This window comes from Eretmochelys imbricata, chromosome 2 (assembly GCF_965152235.1).
Source record: "Eretmochelys imbricata isolate rEreImb1 chromosome 2, rEreImb1.hap1, whole genome shotgun sequence".
Classification (NCBI taxonomy): domain Eukaryota; kingdom Metazoa; phylum Chordata; order Testudines; family Cheloniidae; genus Eretmochelys; species Eretmochelys imbricata.
Window position 1 is genome coordinate 68,972,054 of NC_135573.1, and position 23,121 is coordinate 68,995,174.

Below are 23,121 nucleotides of genomic sequence, written 5' to 3' on the forward strand. Positions count from 1 at the left end.
ATTATTTATTTTGCTTGTTTGGGCACAACAATTGTTTTTCAGAAGATAAAACTCCTGCTCAGGGTTCTCACCTCTGCACAGTGCCAAGAGGGGGATTTTCCAGAGTTAGTGTGTCCTATGCGTATTTTATAGAGCTCTCCTATGTCTCCAGTGTCAATCTATAAAGGAAATAAATGGATAATTTGCATCTAGCTCCTTAAAAGAAAAATTCCAAAGAACAATTAGTTCAGTAGGTATCACTTGCATGTTACATTCCTCTTTTAAAAACTGTTTCCTGGAGAACAGTAACAATCAGGTATTGTGTTGCATTTAAAATGCAGCATCTCTTGATACAAAATGGTCTACTTTCATTATCTTATAAGTCTATGTTTGGAAGGTTAGTTCTTGGCAGTGCTGGGTGCATGCTTCCAACTCTAAACATGCTGCAGCGATCTCAGTGATCTTTGCATGCAAGTCAGTCAAGCAGCAAGGTGTGAAACAGGGTGCTCTTATCAATAGAGAGAGCATCATTTGGGCTTTGGGAACTTACTAACGGGCATCTCTCATCCTGTGGCATATGAGTTTTCTCATGATTTAGTCCACTCACTTTACTTTACTGGTTTACTCCCACCACAGCATTCTGGAGAGTTCATCTTCTGAGTTCACTTACACTGCAGAGATGCATGTGAAGCAAACCCTTGGATGCTAACTCCCCTGGACTTTGTGAAGCAAACAATAAAGAACTTCCTGCCCAGAGATACACAAGGACAAATGCATGGCTTCCCTTCTCTTCCCCTCTGCTTGCATGCCAGTCAAACCGAGAGAGCCCAAGCCAAGACTTGGCCAGAGGGCGATAAAAAGGTTGTTCCCATGACAAAACTCAGATGCAGGAGAGAAATGGGGTGAGGGTAGGGGGCAAACAAAGACAGGGAAGAGGAACTGTGTTTGCTTTTGTTGTAAGGCAACCCTAATCCACCTGCTCCCCGGAGCATCTTTGGAAGCATCATCCAGTGCTTCTGAAGTTCGTCAACTAGCTATTGCTAGTGAATGAAATTTGCTTTTCTGTTGATAATTTGGCTGCTATTGTACTATTGCCATTTTCTTTTTCCTCCAGGTCTCCTAGATACACTTGGAGTTCATGTCTATTATGTTTTTGTGCAGGTGATTTTGTGTTAAAATATCCATCATAGATACTTCTATGGTCCCCCATTACTGTACTATTTGAGCATCTTGCAGTCTTTAATCACCCCTGGAAGATAGGGAAGTATCATTATTCCCATTTTGCAGATGGGGAACTGAGGCAGAGAGAGATTAAGGTCCTTATCCTCAAAGGTGTTTAGGCACCTAACTTCCATCTAAGCCCTACTACTTCATTTCAGATTTAAGGTCTTAAAAATGAAACCAAATGTTTGGCTTCTCTATCCTTTGCAGTTAATTATTTGGTTCTATATACAGTAGTTGATATTGAAATATACTGAGCTTAACTGGCATTTAAGAAAAACAGTTAGGTTTATCTCTATATTTAAAAGTAGTATTACTTGTTTCCCGGTCTACTGTACAAAAACTGACTGTCCCTTTTATCACACAGCTTTACACATTTTATGTAATCTGGTAGGCCACTATGGACAATAAAGACAAGATACTGAATATTTATTACTTACAGTGAAGATGTCTTCATTGCCCCTCTGAAACAGTTCCTCTTCTTCTCCATACAGAAAGATAGGCCCTGAATTATTGTAATCCCCATACAATGTAATATAAACCTGTGAGCTGGTTCCTGCAGATGGCATATCACTGGTGAGGACAGACACCTTCCATTTGCCAGCTATGAAAACATAAAAGGGCACACACAATTACCTGAACCCATGACACCCTGGCAAAATTTGTTTCAATAATCAAAATTCTAAACATCATACAGACAAATATAAATATACACATCTCACTCTCTCTATATATATATGCCATAAAAAGCATCCATTAAGTGATTATTCAGTTTGCATGGTTAAGCATTCAAAAAAACCCAGAAAAGTCAGACTGAATGCAGATCCTTTACTGTGCTCCTTTGTGCATATGTAATACGATACAGCCTAATTCATGAATGCACTTTCTCAAATAATATGATATATGATATAGCATCATATAGTTATTTTCTGTGACCTTACATCCACATGGAGAGCATCTTGTTTTTTCACACAACCTAATTCCATAGTTATAAAGGTCCACTATATCTTTATTGGTTTAGTCTTCTTATAAAAGTTCTCTTCAACCAAAAGCATGTATTTTAATAATTAAGTCAGCAACCAGATGCTATGTATTTTTGTTTCAGTAACCAGTACAGCCTTCTCAGAGTATGTCTACACTGCAATTGGAAGTGCAATTGCAGCTTGTGTAAACATATCTGTGCTAGCTTTATTCTAGCTAGTTTGAACAATAATAGCGGTGAAGACACAGTTACACAGGCTTCAGTGTGAGCTAGCAAAACGAGTATGTACCCAGGACCCCAGCAGGTTTATGCAGCCCCTGTGGAACCTTTTCCACCACTTCTTCACTGATATTTCTAGGCATTCTAGCTAGGTTAAAGTTAGTGTGGGCATGCCAATCCACGCTGCAACCACAAGTCCATGGGCAGTGTAGAAGTACCCACAGTGGCAGTCCAAATAATGAAACAGTTAACTATGAAGAAATGTAGGTGAAAACATCGGTAGCCCATAGATGCCAGCAACTGTCCACTATGAACATAAGATCGGCCATACTGGGTCCATCTAGCCCAGTATCCTGTCTTCCAATAGTGGCCAGTGCCAGGTACTTCAGAGGGAATGAACAGAACAAGCAATCATCAAGTGCTCCATCTAGTGTCGCCCATTGCCAGCATCTGGCAAACAGAGGTTAGGGACACTTCAGGGACACTATGATTATTATAGTTAAGCCAAACTACAGCGTGGCCACCGCCTACCCTCATGAATTTGCTGCAGGTAATGTGATTTGGCCCCCTACTGCAAGCCATCTTGTGATGATGCAAAAGGCTGCAGCCTTCATGTGATTTTTAGAAGCAGTGAGCAATACCCCCATGGTGTCCTGTAGCGTCATAGAAACCACACTAAACAGCAAGGCCATGTGCACTAGTCCCAGCTCTTCCACTGACTGGAAATGAACTGCTGTTGACATTTCTGTGTCTTTTGCAGCCCTTATTTTGAGCCAAGGTTTCATACCTTGGAGGTAATTATTATTCATCATATTCACAGATAAGATAACTGAGAGCTTGCAGAAAGCAGAGCTGGAACTGGAATCCATGGTCTAATATAACTGAGTCCAATCTCAACTACTGTGCTACACAGGCTTTCAGAAGAAAGATGTCAAATTAGGGGCTTGTGCAATTGACACCAATACAGTGTGGCTCCATGTCCCCCTCTAGCAGCTAGACCACATAGAGAAATGTGTGACTCTTCTAACATTTCCGGGCTAAGAACTGGTTCTTTAGATGAAGAGATAGAGATGCATCTTTTTACATCAAGAGACCTTGGCTTCACACCCCGCAGATGACCCAACAAGGGACATTGTTACATTTATTCATGTTGTCTGTAACCCGTATACCACAATCAGCTCCCAAAATCACAAATAGAAACCAAGGCTCCTGATACCCAGCCTTGTCACTGCTGTCTCATAAATACTAATAGAACTCATTGGCAATGTATGTGTTGTGGCTCCCTATACGGGCGGCTCCATGTGGAGGATAAGAGCATGTTTATCCCTCCCCAGTTGCGCCTATCCTTGAAGTAGAAAATGGTTCTGCTGTGGAAAGTTGTGGGGTCAAGCCCTGTTAATGATCCAGGTGGGGGTAGAAAAATATGCAAATTAATTACTTTATATTGCAAAATGTTTTTAAAGGTGAATCTGGATCTTGTGTTAATAGTTGGACTGTTGCTTTTTAAATTCTTTGTACTTGATTAATGGGTGCTCTCCCTGTAAGATCTGGGTGTGGCAAACTGAGTATATGCTGGAGATCAGGAACAGTGTGCTGGAGATTGTGCCTCTGTGTCCAAAGAGTGGGAGACCCAGCCTAGGTTAGTAAGTTAGATCTTGATTTCATAAACTCCTCTTTTCAGAAAGCAAGCTGCAATCTCAAAGGTGTAATATTAGCATGTATGGGGGACTGTATGCCTCAGGACATTGGTAATGAACAAGAGAGCATGTCACCTATGGGTCACCTGTTTGAATTCTGCCCAAATCAGCAGGGGTTAAAAGTCCCTATCTAATGGAAGTCTGATAGCCTTTCTTATCCGACTTTGGTGAGTCCCAATTTCAGTTCCCACTTCCCAAACTTCACCATGCTTTGCTCTAGCTTGCAAGCTCTTCAGGGCAGGGACTCTCCCTTACCGTAGTTATGTCTACACTTCAACCTGGGGCTGTAATTCTCAGTTTAAGGAGACATACCCATGCTAGCTCTGATTGAGCTAACGCACTAAAAACAGAGTGTAGCTGTGGCAGCGTGAGTGACTAGCCAACACGTCAGACCTGTCCAAGGCATTCGGCATGTACTTGGAGTGGCTAGCCTGTCCCACCTCACCCACACACTACGTTTAGCACACTTGGTCAATCTGAGTTAGCTCCGGGGTTTCCTTGAGCTGAGAAGTCACACCCCCAACTCGCTGTACCGACATACTCTGTTGTCACACATGCATTGCAGGTGAGCTGGGGGAGTTCAAAAATCAGAAGACATGCCAAAAACCACATTTTAAAAAAAAATGTGTGATTTTTTGGGGGGTCTGACTTCTGATTTTTAAATGCTTTGGGCACATGTGAGAACAGTTTACTCTTCTACCTCTTGGCTGAGGGATACTGCAGGTATCACAATTATGGCAGGCCCCTGCATGGTGGGAGGCACTTGCGTTAGAAGCTACTTGCACCCTCCCTGCTCTCCTTGGGCACCCATGTAAGGGTCAGCCATCCGGCCCTAGTAAGCATAAAAGTGTAATGTAAACTATATCCTTACAAATATATAGACTCCACTCTGAAAAAAGTTATGAGATAATCTGTTTGGGAGGGAGTGGAGGCTGGGGGAAGGGGTGTGTTTGCTAACTCCTTTGTGACAAAGCCAGTGCAGAATATATGCATTTGCTACATCACCTGTTGTTTACTAAGTATATGATCCGCACTGGAACAGCTTTGGTTTGGGGTTAAATATTTTGTTACATTTGGGGCTGAAGCATGAAAGGCTCTCACTGTCTAGTGGCAAGAGACCTGAGAGAGACTATCAATGTTCATAATTGGCTTTACTTCAGATGAAAGTGTGTAGGAAGATCCCCAGTTACAATCCACAACAGAAGTGAATTTCTCACACAAAATGGTGTGGTCATACTGAGATATATATTTTCTGCAGCCATGTGGTAAAATGGTTAGAGTAAAAGACTAGTTGGGAATAAGGGCTCCTAGATTCTATTCCCACCTCTAATTAGTGATTTAGGTGATGTAACTTGTCCATTCTGTGCCTCTATTTAACCATCTGTAAAAAAAGAGGTACAGTAATTCTGTTATGGCTTCCCAAGTCATGAGGAGGATTTAGATTACAGCACTGGCTATTTTCTTGTATGGACACAAATAAATAGACATAGGTACAGAATAATAGCCTAACCTATGTTTAACTACAGTACATACATAGCTCCCGGCTTTTGCACTGAGCATGGACAGAAATGGAAGCTTAAAAGCAGCAGCAAAACTTATTTCTCAGAGAATTCCAGAGACTAGTTAAGTGCAAACTCCCCTAGCCATTTTGGTTCACTGCTTCTCTGACTGACAGTGTTCTGACTGTAGTATGAGTCCGTGTATTTATCACACCCACAATCCATTAAATTCTTTAAGAATATGTGCCATGGCTGTCACTCAGAATTACACCGTGTAATGGCGGTGTCATGCAAAATGACAACTGGGGGGCTGAGACACTAGCAGCTATGTTTTAGGGCACAGAGTTGTATTTTTAAAATTCAAAGTAATCAGTAAATAATATACATTTTATTCTGTCACACCCTTACCATCTTATACCACAATTCATTTTTAGCTTGTGTGGATGGGACTTACTCTGTTATCGAATGGTGAAAAAGCCGGGTCAGATTTTGAAAGGGATTTAGGTGCCTAAACAGGCAGATAGGCTCCTAAATCCACCATGGTGGTGCCATTGACATTTTAAAAGCTGCAGCTCAGGTGCCACCTGAGCCCCTAGGTGCCGAAGTCCCCAGGCACCCAAGTTTCCACTGGTCAGCAATTTCAAAGCGGCCTAAGTACCTTGGAGATGGCTGCAGCAAGGCTCAGGCCAAAGCCCTGGAGGTTCCCAGAGCAAGGTTTTTAAACTAGACAGGGTATTCCTTCTTCTAAGCACACCTAAGACCCAGTACCTGTCAGAGCCCATAGTAGAAGGGCTGGATGCAGGCCACCAATAGGAGGGGTGGTACAAGGAAACACACGATGAGCTTGAGAGAGGCGTCTCATGTGACTAGGAGACAGAGAAAAAGAGAGACGGTTTCACCCTGTAGGGCATCAACTAACTAGGGGTGACCTGGCTCAGATGCCTAAATCCAGGAGAAGGTTCGCAGCTGAGAATCTTGAGCAGAGGGAAGCACCTACCTCTGGCCTGTCAGCCAGATGCATCAGGTCAGCAACTTAAGTGCCTAAGCCCTTTGCCTCTCCTCAACCCTTTCTCCTGGCTTGCTTCCATGGCTCCCCACACAGCTGGCTGGCGGGCTACTGAAAAGCCCTTTCTTAGGTGTTTAACTATCCCTGTGCAAGCAATACCTAAGTTCTTTTAAAAGCTCTGGCCCTCAGTCAACAAAACATTTTGACACTCAAAAACCCCTTCATTCTGTTTTGCAGTATTTCAAAGGAAGCACTGCCTTGAGACAATAGGTGTTGTAAACCAATGGTGCAAATGACACACACAAAAATGTTGGGAGAAACCAAGAGTTCTTGCTTTCAGACAGCCTTCAACAGGATAACAGAAATATGGAGGGGGACATGTCTCTCTCCCCCTAGTAGTTATGCTGCTGCTGTAAACTCCCCTTTATTAAAGACAATGTGGTATAATTTGTCTAAATTCCTAATGTAAGTGACTGAACAAATTGTATTTATTCCACAATGGCTGAGTAAATGGGATATGAACTGGGTGTTTTGGAAGACCATTACAGTAAAGCTCCTGATGTCCAGTGATTGACTACAGAGCCATTACACCGCACTCTTGTAAGCTCAAGGCTGCAGTGACATCTTTGGCTGCTCTGTCTCAATATGTGAAGGGGATTGGCTGGTGGCACCTCCTAGTTATGAATGCTTTGCTCACAACACATTTGGTACCCTTTGCTGTCTCCATTCCAGCTACATGAGTCTCCCCATGCTACAGTGGATGGACTTTCCCCTAGCTCTCAAAGCACTAGCTCTATTTCACACACTTGCACCCCATCTCCACATACTACTTCACTCAGTGCAACAGAACCACATTTGTTCAACTGTATTTAGGACCTTCTGCTGCCTTCACCTTTGGCTGAGGATTTGGCCTTCAGCATTAACCCTATTTGGATACCAGTAGTGGCTTTTAACCTCTCCCAGGGAGGTTATATCTGTGAGATAGCCTCTCTTAATGAATTTATTCTTTTCATAGTTTTGCCACAATATTCACCCCACAGCAGTGTTCTAGGATTAAGTTATTGGTTTCTAACGTGCTTTGAGGTCCATGGTGTAAAGATGGCATAAGTACAAAGTATTAAAATAATGTATAATGGAACAGAAATTGGGAGTCGTTAGATTGCTTAAAAATAGTGATCTAAAAAATCTCACTCTTGCATGAGGTATGCACTTTTTATAAGAAATAAAGACTGCAATCTAGCATTCATTAATTTTTGAAAGAGATGCACTTTGCCCCTGAATATCAGCTGAGTTTTCTGAGTGCTGTTATACATGTGTGAGCCAAAGGCTCAGCTAAATAATTATATTGTCATTATTAAATTATAAAACAAACTGCTGAATAGACACTCAATGCCAGGTTAAACTCCCATCCTTCAAGAACTGTCACAGTTTGAAGACATTAAACTGAGACAGTGGTGAGAACAAATAATAGCTTCTGAACCCAGGATACACTACCCAGGATACCCAGGATAGTATGTCTATACTATGAAATTTGGTTGAATTTATAGAAGTCGGTTTTGTAGAAAGCGTTTTTATACAGTTGATTGTGTGTGTCCCCACACAAATGCTCTAAGTGCATGTAGTCGGCGGAGTGTGTCCACAGTACCGAGGCAACCGTCGACTTCTGGAGCATTGCACTGTGGGTGGCTATCCCACAGTTCCCGCAGTCTCTGCTGCCCATTTGAATTCTGGGTAGAAATCCCAGTGCCTGATGGGGTTAAAACATTGTCGCGGGTGGTTCTGAGTACATATCGTCAGGCCCCCGTTCCCTCCCTCCCTCCATGAAAGCAAGGGCAGACCATCGTTTGCGCCTTTTTTCTTGAGTTACCTGTGCAGATGCCATACCACGGCAAGCATGGAGCCCGCTCAGCTAACCATCACCGTATGTCTCCTGGGTGCTGGCAGACGCGGTACTGCATTGCTACACAGCAGCAGTTTATTGCCTTTTGGCAGCAGACAGTGCAGTATGACTGGTAGCCGTCATCGACGTAGTCCTGGGTGCTCTTTTAACTGGGCACCTAGGCAAACATGGGAGTGACTCAGCCAAGTCATTTCCCTTGTTTCGTCTCGTGGCGATTGAGTCCTACCAGCAGTGCACTGTCTTTTAACCTCCAGCTAGCAGAAGATGATGGCTAGTCGTCATACTGCACCGTCTTCTGCCGAGCACCCAGGAGATGATAATGGCTAGCAGTCGTACTGCACAGTCTGCTGCCAGCAAGATGTATAAAGATAGATGAAGTGTTTCAAAGCAAGAAATAGACCAGATTTGTTTTGTATTCATTTTCTCCTCCCTCCTTCCCTCCGTGAAATCAACAGCCTGCTAAACCCAGTTTTGAGCTCTATCCTTGAGGTTTTGAGTTCTATCCTTGAGGGGGCCATTCAGTTTCTCGCAAAGCCACCCCCTTTGTTGACTTTAATTCCCTGTAAGCCATGTTGTCAGTCGCTCCTCCCTCCGTCAGGGCAACAGCAGACAATCATTCCACGCCTTTTTTCTGTGCAGACGCCATACCACGGCAAGCATGGAGCCCGCTCAGATCACTTTGGCAATTAGGAGCACATTAAACACCACACGCATTATCCAGCAGTATATGCAGCACCAGAACCTGGCAAAGCGATACCGGGCGAGTAGGTGACATCAGCGCGGTGACGTGAGTGATGAGGACATGGACACAGACTTCTCTCAAAGCACGGGCCCTGGCAATGTGGTCATCATGGTGCTAATGGGGCAGGTTCATGCAGTGGAATGTCGATTCTGGGCTCGGGAAACAAGCACAGACTGGTGGGACCGCATAGTGTTGCAGGTCTGGGACGATTCCCAGTGGCTGCGAAACTTTCGCATGTGTAAGGGCACTTTCATGGAACTTTGTGACTTGCTTTCCCCTGCCCTGAGGCACAAGACTACCAAGATGAGAGCAGCCCTCACAGTTGAGAAGAGAGTGGCTTGAGAGTAGCCCTGTGGAAGCTTGCAACGCCAGACAGCTACCGGTCAGTCGGGCATCAATTTGGAGTGGGCAAATCTACTATGGGGGCTGCTGTGATCCAAGTAGCCAACGCAATCAAAGATCTGCTGATATCAAGGGTAGTGAGTCTGGGAAATGTGCAGGTCATAGTGGATGGCTTTGCTGCAATGGGACTCCCTAACTGTGGTGGGGCCACAGACAGAACCCATATCCCTATCTTGGCACCTGAACACCAAGCTGGCGAGTACATAAACCACAAGGGGTACTTTTCAATGATGCTGCAAGCACTGGTGGATCACAAGGGACGTTTCATCAACTTCAACTTCAGTGCGGGATGGCCGGGAAAGGTACATGACGCTCGCATCTTCAGGAACTCTGGTCTGTTTCAAAAGCTGCAAGAAGGGACTTTCTTTCCAGACCAGAAAATAACAGTTGGGGATGTTGAAATGCCTATAGTTATCCTTGGGGACCCAGCCTACCCCTTAATGCCATGGCTCATGAAGCCATACACAGGCACCCTGGACAGTAGTCAGGAGCTGTTCAACTACAGGCTGAGCAAGTGCAGAATGGTGGTAGAATGTGCATTTGGATGTTTAAAAGTGCGCTGGCGCAGTTTACTGACTTGGTTAGACCTCAGCGAAACCAATATTCCCACTGTTATTACTGCTTGCTGTGTGCTCCACAATATCTGTGAGAGTAAGGGGGAGACGTTTATGATGGGGTGGGAGGTTGAGGCAAATCGCCTGGCTGCTGGTTTCACACAGCCAGACACCACGGCGGTTAGAAGAGCACAGGAGGGTGCGGTACGCATCAGAGAAGCTTTGAAAACCAGTTTCATGACTGGCCAGGCTACAGTGTGAAAGTTCTGTTTGTTTCTCCTTGATGAAACCCCCTGCCCCTTGGTTCACTCTACTTCCCTGTAAGCTAACCACCCTCCCCTCCTCCCTTTGATCACCGCTTGCAGAGGCAATAAAGTCATTGTTGCTTCACATTCATGCATTCTTTATTCATTCATCACACAAATAGGGGGATAACTACCAAGGTAGCCCAGGAGGGGTGGTGGAGGAGGGAAGGACAAGGCCACACAGCACTTTAAAAGTTTAAAACTTTAAAACTTATTGAATGCCAGCCTTCTGTTGCTTGGGCAATCCTCTGGGGTGGAGTGGCCGGAGGCCCCCCCACCGTGTTCTTGGGCGTCTGGGTGAGGAGGCTATGGAACTTGGGGAGGAGGGCGGTTGGTTACACAGGGGCTGTAGCGGCGGTCTATGCTCCTGCTGCCTTTCCTGCAGCTCAACCATACGCTGGAGCATATTGGTTTGATCCTCCAGCAGCCTCAGCATTGAATCCTGCCTCCTCTCATCACGCTGCTGCCACCTTTCAGCTTCAGCCCTCTCTTCAGCCCACCACTTACTCTCTTCAGCCCGCCACCTCTCCTCCCAGTCATTTTGTGCTTTCCTGCACTCTGACATTGTCTGCCTCCACGTATTCGTCTGTGCTCTGTCAGTGTGGGAGGACAGCATGAGCTCAGAGAACATTTCATCACAAGTGCATTTTTTTCGCCTTCTAATCTTCACTAGCCTCTGGGAAGGAGAAGATCCTGTGATCCTTGAAACACATGCAGCTGGTGGAGAAAAAAAAAGAGGGACAGTGGTATTTAAAAAGACACATTTTATAGAACAATGGATACACTCTTTCACGGTAAATCTTGCTGTTAACATTACATACACAGCACATGTGCTTTCGTTCCAAGGTCGCATTTTGCCTACCCTCACCACGTGGCTAGCCCCTCAACCCTCCCCATGGCTTGTAGCGGGGAACATTTCTGTTCAGCCACAGGCAAACAGCCCAGCAGGAATGGGCACCTCTGAATGTCCCCTTAAGAAAAGCACCCTATTTCAACCAGGTGACCATGAATGATATCATTCTCCTGATGATAACACAGAGAGATAAAGAACGGATGTTGTTTGAATGCCAGCAAACATACACTGCAATGCTTTGTTCTACAATGATTCCCGAGTACGTGCTACTGGCCTGGCATGGTAAAGTGTCCTACCATGGTGGACGGAATAAGGCTGCTCTCCCCAGAAACCTTTTGCAAAGGCTTTGGGAGTACATCCAGGAGAGCTGCAAATGCCAGGGCAAATTAATCATTAAACATGCTTGCTTTTAAACCATGTATAGTATTTTAAAAGGTACACTCACCAGAGGTCCCTTCTCCGCCTGCCGGGTCCAGGAGGCAGCCTTGGGTGGGTTCAGAGGGTACTGGCTCCAGGTTCAGGGCGAGAAACAGTTCCTGGCTGTCAGGAAAACCAGTTTCTCCGCTTGCTTGCTGTGAGCTATCCACAACTTCATCATCATCATCTTCCTCGTCCCCAAAACCTGCTTCTGTGTTGCCTCCATCTCCACTGAAGGAGTCAAACAACACGGCTGGGGTAGTGGTGGCTGAACCCCCTAAAATGGCATGCAGCTCATCATAGAAGCAGCACGTTTGGGGCTCTGACCCGGAGCGGCCATTTGCCTCTCTGGTTTTCTGGTAGGCTTGCCTCAGCTCCTTAAGTTTCACGCAGCATTGCTTCGGGTCCCTGTTATGGCCGCTGTCCTTCATGCCCTGGGAGATTTTGACAAAGGTTTTGGCATTTCGAAAACTGGAATGTAGTTCTGATAGCACGGATTCCTCTCCCCATACAGTGATCAGATCCCGTACCTCCCGTTTGGTCCATGCTGGAACTCTTTTGCGATTCTGGGACTCCATCATGGTCACCTCTGCTGATGAGCTCTGCATGGTCACCTCTGCTGATGAGCTCTGGCCAGCGTGGCAAGCTGCAGGTGACCATGCAAACAGGAAATTGAAATTCAAAAGTTTGCGGGCCTTTTCCTGTCTACCTGGCCAGTGCATCTGAGTTGAGAGTGCTGTCTGGAGCGGTCACAATAGAGCACTCTGGGATAGCTCTCGGAGGCCAATACCGTCTAATTGCATTCACAGTACCCGAAATTTGACCCAGCAAGGCCGATTTAAGCACTAATCCACTTGTCAGGAGTGGAGTACAGAAATCGATTTTAAGAGCCCTTTAAGTCGAAAAAAGGGCTTCATCGTGTGGACGGGTGCAGGTTTACATCGATTTAACATTGCTAAATTCGACCTAAACTCCTAGTGTAGACCAGGGCTAAGAGGGTTTTTTTTCCCCCACAGTGCATATAGATCCTTATTTGAAAGATCGCATTCAACTAACAAGATCCAAAAAGTTCAAGAATAGCCAACAGCACAGCAACAAGAACAGAAGCTGCAAGAGAGAAAAGGGAGGAACAGAAGCAAATAGCAGAATTACATTCTGCAACAATAGAGGAAAATATGGTCCGCATTAAAAACTGGTGTAATATGCTTTCACCATGTCTGAATTTGTCTCAGAGTCTATAAAGTTTGCGCAGTTATAAGAAATGCTGTTCTTTCCTGTGGTTGCATGAGTATGGACTGATTACAGCCAAACATATTGCACCCCTCCTTAATCCTACATGTTGGCCTCATTTATAAGCATTAAGTCAAAATATCTGTACAATGTGCAAGTCAGGCTATACACGTGTACCTGACAACTCAACTTAATTCCAATGATTAAGGTTGGTAAAGCTTTGGCTTCATTAAATAATCCCCTTAATTCTTACAGTGGATTAATATGGTAGTTGGACTAATGCCATTTTACAATATCAGTGCTATCAAAGTTAAAGGAAACGTGTTTAAGAATGATAAGTTAAGCAATAAAATTGCATTGGCTCCTTTTGACATTCATAAAAGTAATGGGAAACATGACTTTGTGAACTGGGTACTGAAAACTGATAAAATATAGCAAACCATTCATTGAGAACATGTTCTGTGTTCTCAAACTGAATATACCATTTCTGAGAAATTAGTAAGTCTTCATTAGCTGTTGTTTGTATTACTTATGATTTATATACACACAGCCATCTTACCCATCAGCAGACTTTACCTCCAATTTATCATAATGGGGGGTAGCAGTGAACGTTGTAGTCCACGATGTGTGGTGGTTTCATTTCTAGTACCCTATTTTCAGTCACCCAAAACTTTTCAAGCTAACTTTGTCCAGGCATTGGTCTTTGGAAAGTATGAGCAAAAACTCTTCAGCCATTTTTCAGAACAAAGAAAGTAAAAACAGCCAACAATCGTTTTAATACCCAACCATTTCAGCCTTAAGACAGTTACCCAAAAAAATCACCTTCTGGGACAGACAAATGGTGGAAAATGTCACCTGTAAAATTGAAGAAAAGTTAAAAATAATCAAAACCAAAGAATTAGATTGGAAACCGTTGTGCAACCAATCTTAACCAAAGTGATTGCTGCTGTTCCCACTATATTATCAATTGATTGCTAAATGATTATTAAAACACATTGAATTAAAACATTCTCCATGCCTCCAACTCCAGAACCTAGTTTTGCCCACACTTTTGTTGAGTCTTATAACCTGTTGAAGTTCCTACGCCCCCTAGAAATGGAGTAACATAAAAACTGTCACACCAGTAGTTCATCTAGTCTAGAATCCAGTCTCAGGCTGTGGCCAGTACCAGGGGCTTTGGAAGAAGGTTCAAGAAACTCTTTAATGGACAATTATGGCATACACTGCCCAACCAGTTAGTGGTTGTCTTGTGCCCTGAAGCACAAGTGTTTGTATCTGTTAATTTTTTTATTCTTAATCATATAAATGTCTAATCCTTTTTTAATCCTGAGAAGCTGTTCATATTGATATTGGATATTTTGTTGCAATGAGTTTAATGGGTTACAAATACTCCCTGTATAAAAGAAATATCCATAGCTTTAAATGTGTTTCCTTTCAATTTTCTTGAGTGTTCTATTGTTCTTGTAAGATGAGAAAGGGTGAATAGGAGCATCCCATTCTCAATACCAGTCATTGTTTTGTATATCTCTACATGTCCCTTCTTATCTGCACCCTCTTTAAACAAAGCAGCCCCATCATTTTCAAACCTCTACTCAGCCCAGCCCTCTCAGCATTTGCACCACACATCTCTGGGCCTTTTCTATTCCTGCAACTTCTTTTCTAAGGCCTCGTCTACACTACAAAGTTAAGTCGATGTATAGCCACTACAGCAATTAGAGCAGTGGTTCACGTTCACACTGTGCTCCTTCTGTCGGTGGTGCACATCCTCACCTGGAGCGCTTCCACTGACTGAAGTGGGCCATTGTGGGGTACTGACAGCTGGAGGCCTGCAGCCCTGGTGCTGACAGCCCAAGTTGCCAGCTGGGTGCTGGGCTCACAGCTGGACTCCCCCTCCCCCGGCATTGACAACCCAAGCTGTGAGCCTGGCGCCTGGCTGATAGCTCAGGTAGTCATCTCTGGGGAGGTGTGGCCTAGCTCTGTGAGCCCGGCACCCAGGGCTGTCAGCACCAGGGTGGGGAGAGGTCCAGCTATGAGCCCCATGTACAGGGTTGACAGCCAACAGTTGATGTAAGCAACATTGTGTCTACACAGACACTGCGTTGCCCAAACTACATCGTCCTAAGTGCCACACCTCTCACAGAGGTGGAGTTATTAGGTCAGTGAAGTGGGTGAATTACATTGGTGGGAGCACCATTGTAGCGTAGGCACTTACAGAGTTAGGTTGACGTAAGCTGCCTTATGTCAACCTAACTCTGTAGAGTAGATCAGGCCTAAGACAGGCTGAGCAGAACTGAATATGGTGTGCTGGATGAGGGTGCAGTATCAATTTATATTAGGGCTGTCGATTAATCGCAGTTAACTCATGTGATAAACTCAAAAAAATTAATTACGATTAAAAAAATTAATCATGATTAATCACAGTTTTAATTGTATTGCTAAACAATAGAATACCAATTGAAATTTAGTAAATATTTTTGGATGTTTTCAAATATATTGATTTCAATTACAACACAGAATACAAAGTGTACAGTGCTCACTTTATATTGTTATTTTTTATTACAAATATTTGCACTGTAAAAATGATAAACAAAAGAATTAGTATTTTTCAATTCACCTCATACAAGTACTGTAGTGCAAGTACAACTTATCGTGAAAGTGCAACTTACAAATGTAGATTTTTTTGTTACATAACCGCACTCAAAAACAAAACAATGTAAAATTTTAGAGCCTACAAGTCCACTCAGTCCTATTTCTTGTTCAGCCAACTGCTAAGACAAACAAGTTTGTTTACATTTATGGGAGATAATGCTGCCTGCTTCTTATTTACAATGTCACCTGAAAGTAAGAACAGATGATTGCATGGCACTTTTATAGCAGGCAGTGTAAGGTATTTACGGCCAGATATGCTAAACATTCAACAACTATTCCAGAATACATGCTTTCATGCTGATGATGCTTGTTAAACAAAAATCATGCGTTAATGAAATTTGTGAATGAACTTCTTGGTGGAGAATTGTATGTCTCCTGCTCTGTGTTACCCACATTCTGCCATATATTTCGTGTTATAGCAGTCTCGGATGATGACCCAGAACATGTTGTTCGTTTCAAGAACACTTTCACTGCAGATTTGACAAAACACAAAGAAGGTACCAATGTGTGATTTCTAAAGATAGCTACAGCACTCGACCCAAAGTTTAAGAATCTGAAGTGCCTTCCAAAATCTGAGAGGAACGAGGTATGGAGCATGTTCTTAGAAGTCTTAAAAGAGCAACACTCCAATGCAGAAACTACAGAACCCGAACCATCAAAACAAAAAAACCAAAAAAACAATCTTCTGCTAGTGGCATCTGACTCAGATAATGAAAATGAATGTGTTCGCACTGCTTTGGATCATTATCAATCAGAACCCGTCATCAACATGGATGCATGTCCTCTGAAATTGTGGCTGAAGCATGAAGGGACATATGAATCTTTAGCGCATCTGGCACATAAATATCTTGTGACACTAGTTACAACAATGCCATGTGACCTTCTGTTCTCACTTTCAGGTGACATTGTAAACAAGAAGTGGGCATCATTCTCTCCCGTAAATGTAAACAAACTTGTTTGTCTGAGTGATTCGCTGAACAAGAAATAGGACTGAGTGGACTTGTAGGCTCTAAAGTTTTATATTGTTTTAATTTTGTGTGCAGTTATTTTTTGTACATAAGTCTACATTTGTAAGTTCAACTTTCATGACAAAGAGATTGCACTAAAGTACTTGTATTAGGTGAACTGAAAAATACCATTTCTTTTGTTTTTACAGTGCAAATATTTGTAATAAAAATAAATATAAAATAAGCACTGTACTCTTTATATTCTGTGTTGTAATTGAAATCAATATATTTGAAAATGTAGAAAACACCCAAAAATATTTAAATAAATGGTATTCTATTATTAACATCGCAATTAATCACGTGATTAATCGCAATTAATTTTTTTAATTGCTTGACAGCCCTAATTTATATACAGATATTACAATATTTTCTGTATTGTTTTCTATCCCATCCTTCACATATTTCATTTGCTATTTGATTGCCACTTCACATTGAGTAGAATGTTCACTGAGCCATCCACAATGACTCTCAAGTTCTTTTTCAGTTACTTTACAGAGCCAAGCAATATATATGAGTAGTTCAAATTATTCCTAACAGTCTGCTGCAACTTAGAATCACAGAACCACGGGGTTTGAAGAGACCACGAGGGTCCTCTAGTCTAAAGTCTTGCTAAGATGCAGGATTTGTTGTGTCTAAACCATCCAGGGCAGATGGCCATCCAGCGTCCTTTTGAAAACTTCTAGCGAAGGAGCTTCCACGACATTCCTAGGCAGTCTGTCCCATTGTCCTACTGTTCTTAGTTAGAAGTTTTTCCTGACATTTAATCTAACTCTGTTATGCTGTAGTTTGAACCCATTGTCTCTTGTCCTGCCCTCTGTGGCAAGAGAAAACAATTTTTCTCCATCTCTTTATGGCAGACTTTCAAGTATCATGCCCTCCCTTAAGCTCCTCTTTTCCAAACTAAACATATCCAGTTCCTTCAGCTTTTGCTCATATTGCTTTGTTTCTTGCCTCTGGTTTTTTTCCAGTTTCTCTACATCCTTTCTATACATTGGTGACCAAAATGGACACAGCACTCCAGCTGAGGCCTAACCAGTGCCGAGTAGAGCAGTACCATCACCTCCCTTGACTTGCATGCTATGCCTCTGTTAATGTAACGTAAAATTGCATTGCTTTTTTTGCAAAAAGAAAAGGAGTACTTGTGGCACCTTAGAGACTAACCAATTTATTTGAGCATAAGCTTTCGTGAGCTACAGCTCACTTCATCGGATGCATACTGTGGAAAGTGGAGAAGATCTTTTTATACACACAAAGCATGAAAAATACCTCCATCCCACACCCCACTCTCCTGCTGGTAATAGCTTATCTAAAGTGATCACTCTCCTTACAATGTGTATGATAATCAAGGTGGACCATTTCCAGCACAAATCCAGGGTTTAACAAGAACGTCTGAGGGGGGGAGGGGTAGGAAAAAACAAGGGGAAATAGGTTACCTTGCATAATGACTTAGCCACTCCCAGTCTCTATTCAAGCCTAAGTTAATTGTATCCAATTTGCAAATTAATTCCAATTCAACAGTCTCTTGCTGGAGTCTGGATTTGAAGTTTTTTTGTTGTAATATCACAACTTTCATGTATGTAATCGTGTGACCAGAGAGATTGAAGTGTTCTCCGACTGGTTTATGAATGTTATAATTCTTGACATCTGATTTGTGTCCATTTATTCTTTTAGGTAGAGACTGTCCAGTTTGACCAACGTACATGGCAGAGGGGCATTGCTGGTACATGATGGCATATATCACATTGGTGGATGTGCAGGTGAACGAGCCTCTGATAGTGTGGCTGATGTTATTAGGCCCTGTAATGGTGTCCCCTGAATAGATATGTGGGCACAGTCATTGCTTTTTTTTGCAACAGCATCACATTGTTGGCTCATGTTGAGGTTGTGATGCACCACAACTCCCAGATCATTCTCAGCAGTGCTGCTGCCAAGTCAGTTATCCCCCATTCTGCATTTGTGCATTTGGTTTTTCTTCCCTATGTGTAGCATCTTACATTTGTCTTTGTTTAATTTCATGTTGATGTCTATAGCTCTGTTCTCCAATTTATCAAGATCCCTTTGAATTTTAGCTCTGTCCTCCAAAGTGTTTGCAACCCTTCCTAAATTTGTGTCGTCTGCAAATTTGATCAGTATGCTCTCTATTCCTATATCCAGGTCATTAATAAAGATATTATAACACTGGCCCCAGAACAGACTCTTGTGGAACCGCACTTGAGACCTTCTTCCAATCTGACATCATTTCATTAATCGTAACTCTTTGTTTGTGGTTAATAGTAGTTCTACCAAGCCCATATTTCTCCAGCTTACTTATGAAAATATCATGGGGAACTATGTCAAAAGCCTTGCTGAAGTCCACGTACATTATGTCCACCGCATTCCATTATGCACCAAACCAGTTCCCTTGTCAAAGAAGGAAATCAAGCTGGTTTGGCCTGATTTTTCTTAGTAAATCCATGCTGGCTGCTAGTGATCACCCCTTAATCCTCCAGGTATTTGCAAATTGCATGTTTTAGTCCTTGTCCTAGTAGCTTCCCAGGTATCAAGGTCAAACTGACTGGTCTATAGTTCCCCAGCTCCTCTTTTCCCCCTTTCTAAGATGGGCACTACGTTAGCCCTTCTCCAGTCTTCTGGGATGTCTCCTGTCATCCATGAGTTTGCAAATATTATTGCTGGTGGCGCCGAGAATTCTTCAGCTAATTCTTTCAGCACCTTGGGGTGAATAGCATCAGGTCCAGCTGACTTCAATTCATTCAAGTCAGTCAGAAGATCTCTGACCTGTTCTTTACTTATCCTGATCTACATCCCTTCCCCTTAACTGTCTACAATAACTTCACTCGTAGTCCAGTCATGGTATTTTTTGTGTGAAGACTGAAGCAAAGTAGGCATTGAGCAACTCCACCTTCTTATCATCTTTCATTACCAGCTCACCACCTCCATTGAGCAGCAGACCTACACCATCCCTGATTTTTCTTTTTCTTTGGATATATTTGTGGAACCCCTTCTTGTTGTCAAACATTTCTTTCCAGTTGTAACTCATTCCTTGCCTTCGCTTTCCTGGTTTTGTCCCTACACACTCGTGCTATTCCCATGTATACATCCTTCCATTTCCCATATATATCCCTTTTGGTTTTTACATAGCTAAAAAGCTCCTTGTGCAGCCACATTGGTCCCCTGTGGCTCTTCTTATCTTTCCTCTGCATCAGAGTAGCTTGATGTTGAGTCTCTAGTATTACATCTTTTAGGAACTGCCTGCCCTCTTTGACGCTTCTTCTTCCTAACTGGTCTCTCCAAGGGACCTTGCCTACTATTTCTCTGAGTTTGTTGAGATCTGCCTAATATAGATTCTTGGAACATCTCACTGTTAGTCTTTGGCCACGCTCAGAATTGTCCATTTATTCTTTCTCTTTGGGTAAAATTCTGTCCCACTGACTTCAGTGAGGCCAGGATTTCACCCTTTGTTTTCAGTCTTTTTGCCAGATTCTAATCCATGACAGGACTTTACCTCTCATCCCCTGACTACTTAGTTTGCTCAGTAATCTCTTGAGAGCAACTTTGTAAAAAGCTTTTGGAAGTCCAAATAAATTAAGGTATGGGTGACTGAGTGGTGTAAATCCAGGATTTGGGATAGTATGTGATGAAGGACTATATGACCATGAAAAAGTTGCTAGATTGCTCAACTCTTCATTTCCAGCCATTTATATACATAAAATAGACTATTGCTTTTGAGTACTGGCTGGATTCCACTGAAACATTTTCAAACAACATTTTTTTAACAATGTTTTGTTTGTGAATGAAGATGTAAACAGCTGAAAAACATCTATGCTCTTCATTATGCAGTCCAAAAAGACTTTTGAGGAACCCAATAGAACATGGTGATTGGCAGCAGAATTGGGGGAAAGGACAAAATAATTTGAGAGTTAGTCTGTTATTTAGTGTCTTGGATTCTTCTTAAATATATTAGCCAATAGCACAATGTTCTTTCCAGTTATTTTAATACTGATTTATTTTACAGAATACAAAGAAACTCAAAGATAAATATAGCTTCAAAACAATAGAAAAATATCAAATATATACAGAAAGATATAGCTGCCACCAGACTTTCAGAGAGTATGAACAGGCCAAATTCTCTTACTGTGACCCCTGTTCAGTAGGGCCTTCCTCCACAAGTGGTACCGCTGACTCCAGTGGGACTGCACTGGATAAAGGTACTGTTCAACACGAGTAAGGGTATTAGAATCTGGCCTCCAATATTCACTATAGTTATTATGTACATTAAATATTTTTCCAGTTTTACATTTTGAAATTACATGAAAAAGCAAAAACATTCTATAAACAGGCATCCATATTTCTAAGAATAGAATGCAACATCCTGAAATATATTAAATTATACTCCTATCCATCTACTAGTTTATCATATTTACAAAAGAAAAATGAGTATGATCACATTTATAGGACAGTTCATTAGTGAAATAATAATCAAATGAATGGCAATTTAAAAAGAACAATACCCAGTGTTTCTTGCTAGGATTAGCTGCACTAATATATTTTAGCATGCTCTCGTACTGGGCCAGATTTATCTTTGGTAAAGGTTGATGCAGTGCCATAGATTCAGAATGAGTATAAGAATCCAATTTGCAGTGGTAAAAAGGTTCAGATCCACTAAGGAACTTAGGCCATGCAATGCTGGGTATCAGGGCACCTTTCACAGAAACCCACTGCTATCCACAAAGCCTAATTTGCACATCTAGGCACCCTAGAATGCAATCCACAAAAGCCAGCATGCTAGGCAGGGAGCTGCCTAACCTAGGCAATGGGAGATGCTGACAAACCCCTCTCCTCTCTCTCTGAGATAGGAACTTAAGTTGGGGCTGCAAGGAGGTGCCTATATATGCATCCGATGAAGTGAGCTGTAGCTCACGAAAGCTTATGCTCAAATAAATTTGTTAGTCTCTAAGGTGCCACAAGTCCTCCTTTTCTTTTTGTGAATACAGACTAACATGGCTGCTACTCTGAAACCTATATCTGCTTGTTTCTTGACTTTAGCAAAGCTTTTAACATGGTCTCCCACAGTATTCTTGTCAGCAAGTTAAAGAAGTATGGGCTGGATGAATGCACTATAAGGTGGGTAGAAAGTTGGCTAGATTGTCGGGCTCAACGGGTAGTGATCAATGGCTCCATGTCTAGTTGGCAGCCGGTGTCAAGTGGAGTGTCCCAGGGGTCGGTCCTGGGGCCGGTTTTGTTCAATATCTTCATAAATGATCTGGAGGATGGTGTGGATTGCACTCTCAGCAAATTTGCAGATGATACTAAACTGGGAGGAGTGGTAGATACGCTGGAGGGCAGGGATAGGATACAGAGGGACCTAGACAAATTGGAGGATTGGGCCAAAAGAAATCTGATGAGGTTCAATAAGGATAAGTGCAGGGTCCTGCACTTAGGACGGAAGAACCCAATGCACAGCTAGAGACTAGGGACCTAATGGCTAGGCAGCAGTTCTGCGGAAAAGGACCTAGGGGTGACAGTGGACGAGAAGCTGGATATGAGTCAGCAGTGTGCCCTTGTTGCCAAGAAGGCCAATGGCATTTTGGGATGTATAAGTAGGGGCATAGCGAGCAGATCGAGGGACGTGATCGTCCCCCTCTATTCGACATTGGTGAGGCCTCATCTGGAGTACTGTGTCCAGTTTTGGGCCCCACACTACAAGAAGGATGTGGATAAATTGGAGAAAGTCCAGCGAAGGGCAACAAAAATGATTAGGGGTCTGGAACACGTGACTTATGAGGAGAGGCTGAGGGAACTGGGATTGTTTAGTCTGCGGAAGAGAAGAATGAGGGGGGATTTGATAGCTGCTTTCAACTACCTGAGAGGTGGTTCCAGAGAGAGGATGGTTCTAGACTATTCTCAGTGGTAGAAGAGGACAGGACAAGGAGTAATGGTTTCAAGTTGCAGTGCGGGAGGTTTAAGTTGGATATTAGGAAAAACTTTTTCACTAAGACGGTGGTGAAACACTGGAATGCGTTACCTAGGGAGGTGGTAGAATCTCCTTCCTTAGAAGTTTTTAAGGTCAGGCTTGACAAAGCCCTGGCTGGGATGATTTAATTGGGGATTGGTCCTGCTTTGAGCAGGGGGATGGACTAGATGACCTCCTGAGGTCCCTTCCAACCCTGATATTCTATGATTCTATGATTAGCAATCCATAAATCAGAATCAGTCTTCTGGAGTAAGGCGACTAACTCATTTAGCTCAGTGGTTAGCGCACTTATCTGGGAGACCCAAGTTGAACTCCCTGTTCAAATCCTGTTAGACGAGTGTGCTAACTACTGAGATGTGGGATATTCTGATGTGGGGCTCCTTCAGTCTCTCCTGTTGAAGCTGTTCCACTTTTGATAAATAATGAAAGAATGATTGGAGCAGGGGGAAAGGACCCTGGGTCTCCCATCTCCCAGGATGGGCATCTTA

At 42.9% G+C, this 23,121-nt stretch overlaps 1 protein-coding gene across 1 annotated transcript in view; it reads right to left on the bottom strand.

Moving 5' to 3' along the window:
- Positions 1-23,121, bottom strand: part of RP1 (RP1 axonemal microtubule associated) — a 291,326-nt gene that overhangs the window by 253,830 nt on the left and 14,375 nt on the right. The window contains exons 3-4 of the mRNA XM_077809001.1: positions 1,641-1,804; positions 72-158 (exon numbers count right to left, since the gene is read on the bottom strand). Of these exons, the coding sequence (XP_077665127.1) occupies positions 72-158; positions 1,641-1,804 (251 nt within the window). The remainder of the gene's footprint in view (positions 1-71; positions 159-1,640; positions 1,805-23,121) is intronic.